Here is an 8507-nt window from a genome sequence, read left to right as displayed (position 1 = left end):
GTAAAGTAAAGTAAAAATATCTGAAAAATCTACTTGAGTACAGTAACGAAGTATTTGTACTTCGTTACTTCCCATCTCTGATCATTTTGTATACACTCTGTATACACAGAATGACAGGGAAAGTTGCCTATTTCTAAGATTAAAGCCCAGCACTAGAACAGAGCATCAAACACAAATCTATTTACAATAATGTGGGGAAACAATAGAGAAGATCTGAGAACCCGAGGTTCAGTCAGACAAGGAAAAAGGTTTATTAAACTGTTCATGAAAAGGCAGCTGAAGGCAGCATGGAGGCTTGCTCTGAGCTGACTGGATGATAGCTGATAGCAGTTAGACAAAAAAAAAAAATCATTAGAGGGGATTCATGGAAAAAAAAGTCACATAACTATGGAGATTTTTTCTGACTTGGAGTAATGTTAATGTTTTAAGAGGCAAAGAATGAATCCTGAGTTGAATCTGAAGCTTATGATGACGGTGAACCGAGTGGGCGACCATGTCTTTATATCCAGTGGAAACAAAAAGGCAGGTAATTCCAATTGAACGTAACTCTGACTATTATTTCTGCAAAATTACTGTTCTCTAAATAACTATTGCATGATAAAAACCAACCACTTATCTCATTTGAGGATATTTCTTTTCCCCACTCAATAAATGCATGTGATGATAATAATAATTGTTGCTTTGTAGAAATATGTTGGAAGTGGTGCTACTTTTACTTGAGTACATTTTCCTTGGGTACTCACATCTAGAGTGTAATGAAAAGAAAATGTGCTGAAGAAAAAGTAGCACCACTTCCAACATATTTCTACTGGAGTAATAAACGTACTTGAAAAAAAAAAAAAAGTAGTGAGTAACTGTTTTACATTTAAAATGACATAAATTAGACAAACCATTATATAAAGTTATGCATCCTTTTTTTTTATAAAAAGAAATGAATGAAAACAAATAAAACAATATTGAAAAAAAGACTTCAGACAGAAGAAACACCTCTCAAAACCTATATATATCTCTATAGATAGATACATATATAGATATACATATACATATATATAGCCTGTATACATATACATATATACAACCTATATATTCATAAAACATATGAAACCATTTCTTAAAGTATGTAAGGTATGCATGACAGAACAATGACAATATATACTGTTGTTTTATTATTATCTTATATTATCTTGACCTCAATGTCATGGATGTCTTAGCAGATTAGAACATTAAAAGAACATAATGTGCACAAAAGAGAAAACTACATTTAGTGAACTTTAAGCTGTCTGACGGTGGATTTCAGGTTTAAATGTGCTTTCTTTAGTAAAGTTAAACTGAGTAAAACAGCCACACATTTTACTCAAGTTAAGAATGTGGACTTTCTTTTATCCCTTTAGTAAAAGTAAAAGTATGGTGCAATGAAACTATTCGTAAAAGTACATTTATTATTAAAAAGTTACTCTATAACACAGAAATTGTGACCCCAGATATCTCCTGATGGTCTTCCTCTGCCTTCAAATTGTGACACAGAAGGGAAAAGTCTTCAAATCTACAATAGTTAGCATTTAATGGGAGTCCAACTCTCTTACAGATAAGTAAAGGGCTCTCTTTGGTAGTTTCTTATTTTATCCACCAGGTGGCGCAAATGCTTCGCTGTTAGTCAGAGCTGCCACTACAAATGAACTAAATTGGGAATTAATTCACACTTTATGATACCACCTTAATAGGAGGGAAATATTAGATGATTTTCATATACATTGTGATATGATCACTGAGATATATGGAGGAAAAAATCCATTAAAATGTTTTTGGAAATATTCAGGAAATATGTAGATATGACATTTTAGATGGTAAATTTGATTTATATTGATCCAAATTCTGCAGTAAATATACCATAAGATTATAAAATATACAATAAGTTAATTAAATACAAAAATATTATATATATATATATATATATATATCAACCCAGTCTCATGGGAAAATGTATATATATATATATATATATAATTCCTATTATATTTAACTATAAACTTAAAAAAAACATGTTCATTAAAAAAAAGGTTTTCTGAGAAACTGTTATTTTCTCAACTTTATTTTTTTTAATCTTTTTTCATTTTTTATAGTTTTTTTTTTCATTCATATTTATATTTTCTATTTTTTATATCATATATTTTCAACTATATAACGTTTTTTTTTTTACAAATTTTATTTAGTTTTATATTATTACTTCCCTTATTTAGATTGAGTTTAACAAATATCATTCTGTACAGATCATATCTTAATTTTAAGTCCGATACAAACGCGAAATATTGCTCTTTAAAAATGCTATTGCTTACGACCATGCAGACCAAAGAAATTTATCTTCAATCCCCTTTCAGTGGCAAACACGCCCCCAGAGGTAAAGAGACAAAAAGAAGCCAAATGTCGATATTATTAACTTGATATAAGATAATGTACTTCTTTTTTTTATTATTTTAAACATACATGACCTTATTCCTTTGGAAAATGATCTTGAAAAATACATGTATTTTAGGGGAAAAAATCACTTAAATTCAAAATAAAAATGAGTGGAAGACCTAAACTATGATGCAATAAAATAAAAAAAATCACTGACTTTGTGTCATAGTGAGACAGTAAGCTGGCAGAGGAGGTTCTGAGTTTTTCACTGATGTTGGTCCTGTCATCCGTTCAGATTATACCTTCCAAACCAGTGTCACTGCAGATCATTTACAGGATTTTAAAGTGTTTCCAGGTCAATTATGAAAGCAAATTATTCCTCTATGAAACAAGGACAAATAGTTTGAGAAATAGTTTGCAGAGCAGAAAAAGTTGAAGTGTTGATTTTTACCTCCAAACTCCTCAGATCTCAGTCCGATCCAGAAACCTTGGGTTCTGCTGGACAAACATGTTGAAACACATAGTCTACATTTCCTGATTTCCTGGATTTTATTCACCTGCTCTTCACATATTGACACTAAAAACGATTTAAGTTTGCATCGATACTAAAATATCAATACCTCAAATTACAGAACAATCAATTCTTAAATCCAAGAATACCAATATTTTTTATATCAAAATTGCCTAAATTCATGGTTTTGATAGGAACTACTTTTTTCCCGCCTGGTAGGAACATAATGATTTTATAAAATACATGTATTATTATTCACTGTTCAATTTGCTATAACTGTTCAGTCATATTCCAGTTTTATACAATAATTGAGACGTTTATTCATTTAATTAGATATTTGAGTAGAAATTTCAACTGGACCGACCCAGTGTGATAAAACACTAAATTATTTTATGCATTTCACAGACATATCAGGTGTATTTGCACAAAGTATCGGCTCAGTATCACCGATACCAGCCTCTATTCAGCTCAGTATCAGATGGAAAAGAAAGTAGTTGGCATCAAACACATCTAAAATTCTGTTTTTACATGGTTGGAGTAAAAAAAGTTCATCTTCAAAATGCTATTTCTTTAAAGAGTCACACTGAAAATAGCTGTACAACTATTTTATAGTTCCCTTTTTTTTATTTAAAATGTACTACATACACACACAAAAATAACTGCAATTTTTTTTTTAAACATTGTACTTATAGGAGTAATTGTACTGTAAAGTAGTTTTTACTTTTACATAAGTAATATTTTTTGTGAAGTATCATTACTCCTTTGTGAGTAAATGTTTTAGTTACTCTGTCCACTGTGAAAAATAAAGCCCTTCAGAAATCAGTAAACTCTCCCGTTTTTTACTCTGTTCTAAGATACATACATTATTCAAAGTAAGATTTGATTTTGTAAGTTTTATGTCAAAGCAGGAGATTGTTTACTTTGTAATCATATCCTTTATCTGTGTTTTTTAATGTATTTTAGTCTTTAAAATGCCAGATATTGCACCTAAAGTAAGATGTGATGATCAAAAAGCTACTTTCTACTTCCGTAGTCTTTTTTTTTTTTACTATATGCTTTTTTTCATTCTTGCATAATGTTTTGGATAACCACTTTTTATCTTTGAATGAGTGAAAAAATTTGTGTTACTTTTACTTGAGTACAATTTTTGCGTATTCTTCTGACCTCAGCTTATATAGCCTGATTTTGACATCCAGGTGGAAATACATTTGATTTAAATACTACATTATGGATGTAATTTATCTATGTAATAATGTAACATTGTTTAATAGACAATTAATAAACCATTCATCCTGCTTGTATACTGTGACAAATGTGAAAAGCATTAAAGTTTATGTGTTTTTTAAAAATATATTATAAAAGTGGTAAATGTTTGGTAAGTGAGTCACAGTTTCCTTATTTTCTTACGTTATTTTTTGGCAAACAACTCTTATCCTTTTCAGTACGATAATAGATATATTATCTTAGACTAAAAAAACTCTAAAAGGGTTTTGTTAGAAAATGATATACAGGATGTTTGTGTCAGATTTTTTAAGCTTTCAGAGAAAACAACTGATCTCAGGATTTAGAAAACTTTGATCTTGGAGTATGGAGTTAATTTTGTTCCATTATTTTGAAAACAAAGAATATGTTTTGGAAACTGAACTTAAAAAAATATTATATCCAGAAATTATACTAAAAGAAAAAAATGTTAATCAAATAATGATTATGGTGGTATTTCATTATTTTTTTTTCGAATCACTTTTATTTCTTTTTTCAGCTTTATTTTATGGATTTAACATTTTTAAATTTTAGCACTTTTTAATGTCTTTTACATATTTTTTCAGAATGAATTTTACAAACTGCTTTCTTTTCAAATCACGTTTTATAGACCACAGCCCCTTTAATTTAAACGCTATAATACTGACGCTCAGTCTTGACTAATAACAATGCCGTCGCTAATGTAGCAGACCAATAGAAATGCTTCTTTACGCCTCATTTCAGAGGAAAGCCCGCCCTGAAATGAAGAGAATCTGATCGGTAGAACGCAATCTAAAAAAATGTAACTCATAAAACTCGACCTGAAACGCAACCAGAAAGCTAATTATTAAAAAAGTATTTATTTAATTAACTAAAGTTTAAAAAGATAAAATATTATGCATGTCAAATGTGATTTAAGAAAAAAACAATAAAATAAGAACAAAAATTATTTTGAACAAAGATATTTTGAGAGATAAAATCTAATAAAATAGAAAAGTTACTTTCAAAACCGTATTTTTGTTTCATGAATGTTTTTCAAAGTTTTTAACACAATATTCTTCTCTCCCAGCACTGATAATGGAACAAAATTTATTCCATATATTAGAGCAAGCTAATTAAAAAAAAAAAAAGTATTTATTTATTTAAATAAAGTTTGAAAATATAAAATATTATACATCTAAAAAAAATTACATGATTTAAAAAAAAACAAAGTAAGAACAAAAATTATTTTAAACGAAGATATTTTGAGAGATAAAATCTGGTAAAATTGAAAAGTTACTTTCAAAACCGTATTTTTGTTTTTATGAATGTTTTTCAAAGTTTTTTTATTTTTTACACAATTTAATCTTCTCTTCCAGCACTGATAATGGACCAAAATTTATTCCATATATTAGAGCAATAAAGACAACGTAAGTATAGAAGAAGCCAACGTTTATTTTAACAAAATACCTCTTTCTGGTTAGACAAAGGAAATATAATTTACATCATCCAGGTGGAAAAATACATCTAGAATTATTTACAGTAAGGAAACATCCCTATTCTTTGGTCCCCCAACAGATTCGCATTTCTTAAAAAAAACTTCAGGAAGTCTGTGAGGTCTGAAGGTTTAAAGTGCAAAAGTTTGTTTTTAAAAAGTTGCTGTTTATTTTATTAGCTCAAACTATTTCATGCGTGGCGTAATAAGTGGGAACAAACAGTCCGCTTCGTGAGGCCCAGTCCGCCCACAGTTTCCCAGCAGGGTGGTAAAAACTGTCCACAGGTTTCTTTGATGTCTCTGAGGTGGCGGTTTCTGCCAAAGACCAGATTTTGGGTTTCTGGCTGACGTTGTTCTCTTTGCTTTCTGAAGCGGAGGATGTTTGGTCAGCATCGTTGCTTTCAACCTTCTGTTCTGGTCCGACTTCCTGCACCTCCAGTCGCTCCTCCGCAGCCGGCGAGCTCTCCGGCTCTGGCTCATCTGCGGCTTCATGCTCTCTCTGATGGTCTGCATCATCATCTTGCTCCTCCAAATTGCACTTCTGTGCAGCACCCTCCTCTTCGTCACTCTCACCCTCCTGTTCCTCATCTTCTTCGTCCGATTTGCCCTTGGATGCCCAGCTGACCCTGTTCTCTTTCTTAAGGCGCCGCCTGGCGTTAGCGAACCAGGTGGAAACCTGCGTCAGACTCATCTTGGTGATGATGGCCAGCATGATTTTCTCCCCCTTGGTTGGGTATGGGTTCTTCAGGTGCTCGTTCAGCCAGGCTTTTAGCGCGCCCGTGCTTTCCCGGGTGGCAACCTTGGCAACCCTGCCGAGTTCCTCGGCAGCGCCGGCACGGTAGGGTGGGTAGAGGACGCCGCCGCGGGCCAGGAGGGCGTGATGATAAGGAGAGGTGGGCTTCAGGTCAAAGCCACTGCTCTGCAAGACAGAAAGGAGAAGGATGAGAACAAACCAAAGAACATGGAGGCAATGATAAGGGCCTATAATCTTAAAACCACGGAACTTTAGACAGAACAAGTTTAAAAACATCAAAGTTTCAGGTTCTTGTGTCTGAAATTTGATTCCCCAGTAACCACTTGTAAAGGCTTTAAACAAAACCTAAATTCTATGGAGGGAATTTTGTTCCATTATTCTTCCAAAGAAATAACACATTTTGGAAATGGAATCTTTAATTTGAATTTTTAATTCAGAAAGGAAACTTAAAAAAAAAACTATTGATCAAAACAGGATTTTCAATTTTTCTTTTACATTTTGAAAGATTTTTTTTTATAGATTTTATATTTTCAAATGTTTTTTTTCCCAAATGTTTCTTTTTCAGAGGGCGTTTTGCAAACTGTAGTCTTCTCAAAATTGTATTTTTACAGACCACGTTCTCTTCACTTCAAGCTGAAATTTTTTCTCTTAACCTATAGAAGTTGCTATTGCTAATTTCCAGTGGACCAATAGAAATGTGTCTTCAACCTCACTTCAGAGAAAAGCCCCCCAGTTGTGAAGATAATTTGATCTGTGAGGCCAAATTTGAAAAGAATGCACCTTATAAAACGAATGAATTTAAAAGATTATAAAATATAAAGTAAAAAAAAACAATGCACTTAGCCAACCAGTTTGGTGAAGAAACAGGTAGAAAAATATTTTAAAAATTTAGTCATCATAAAATCAAAACACTGTTTCATTGATATCTTTATGGACTTTTGCATCATCCTGACCTTTAAATTGAGACATTTTTATACAATTTCTATTAAATACAATACATTTTGGAAAGAAATACAATATTTCGTATAAAGAGTTTAACAAATATTATTTTTTGCTTTTAAGCTCCCGTATATTACGGAGTTATTTTGATTATTTTCACTGCATCCTAACATATTAAAACTACTATTTTACTATTTTTGCTTCAATCAGAGCGAAAATAAATGCGCTAATTGCTTGCCATACATAGAACTTTGGTTAAAGGTCAACAATCGTTTATTCTAAGCGCGTGCCTCGGTTGGGAGCTTTTTTTTGTACATTTAAAGCAAAAATTTCTAAAAATATGTTTAAAACAAAAGCATTTGTTGTTTTAAACATCTTTTCTTAGTGTGACTCACCGTGTGCGCGATGTGCCTGTGGTGTGGATATGGGATGAAGTTGTATCCCTGCAGTCCTGAGAATGAAATGGGAACTCCAGCTGCCATCGCAGCCAGATGCTGCTGCTGCTGTAGGGCCGATGGGGGCCCCAGCACCGGGACCTGGTATCCAGGAGGCATTACGAGGTTCCTCTCCAGGAAGAAGTTTCCAAATCCAGCAGGAGATGCGGGCATTTTTCCCTGATTACCAGCAGTTCCGTCTGTGTGGGACTCCAGACTCCAGGCTCTATTTATATACACAAAGGAGACCCTAGGAGGGGGGGGGGAGGTCCCAGTGGTATTGACTGACAGCTCTGCTCTAAAGCCCAACAGCTTTCACTGGCAGCAAATCCCATCAAAGCTCTCCGCTGTTCCTTTTAGGGCGTCTTATCGGTGATTGTTTCAGGAAAGTCGCCATTCCAGTTTAAATTCAACACATTTTATTCCCTTCATGAATCCCACAATATGTTTCATCTGATAGAATTCACGCATCCAGTAAAAAAAACTAAATATGTTTAAAAGTATTTCTAACTGTTTGGGGCCCGTCGGCTCCTTTCTCGAACCGTTTGATGTTTTATGAGGATTTTAACACATCTCATGTCTCGCGCCGATCCACGAACACTTAGGAAATAAATGTCTCCAATTCGGTTAACAGGCCCCTGCCAGGGACACTTTGGCCCCTGGCTCATCGGAATTAGATTAAGCGGCGCAATGGCATCAAACTTGCGCACATTTGTCGTAATACTGCGCAGGAAATACAGAACTGAAGCCAAACCGCCAAGG

The 8507-nt window shown here is 33.2% G+C and overlaps 1 protein-coding gene across 1 annotated transcript; it reads right to left on the bottom strand.

Annotated features, from left to right (window-relative positions):
* Positions 1–5551: 5551 nt before the first annotated feature.
* LOC107083715 (iroquois-class homeodomain protein irx-3-like) lies at positions 5552–7954 on the bottom strand. The gene is made up of 2 exons (XM_015373138.1): positions 7707–7954; positions 5552–6537 (listed from the first exon to the last, which is right to left on the bottom strand). The coding sequence occupies exons 1-2, from the start codon at positions 7917–7919 to the stop codon at positions 5800–5802; spliced, it is 951 nt and encodes a 316-aa protein (XP_015228624.1). The 5' UTR covers positions 7920–7954; the 3' UTR covers positions 5552–5799.
* Positions 7955–8507: the final 553 nt, after the last annotated feature.

The sequence above is a fragment of the Cyprinodon variegatus genome, unplaced genomic scaffold (genome assembly GCF_000732505.1).
Source record: "Cyprinodon variegatus isolate N-32 unplaced genomic scaffold, C_variegatus-1.0 Scaffold81, whole genome shotgun sequence".
NCBI classification, from domain to species: Eukaryota; Metazoa; Chordata; class Actinopteri; order Cyprinodontiformes; family Cyprinodontidae; genus Cyprinodon; species Cyprinodon variegatus.
Note: the sequence above shows the minus strand (reverse complement) of the source record. Positions and strands in the feature narration are given on the sequence as shown.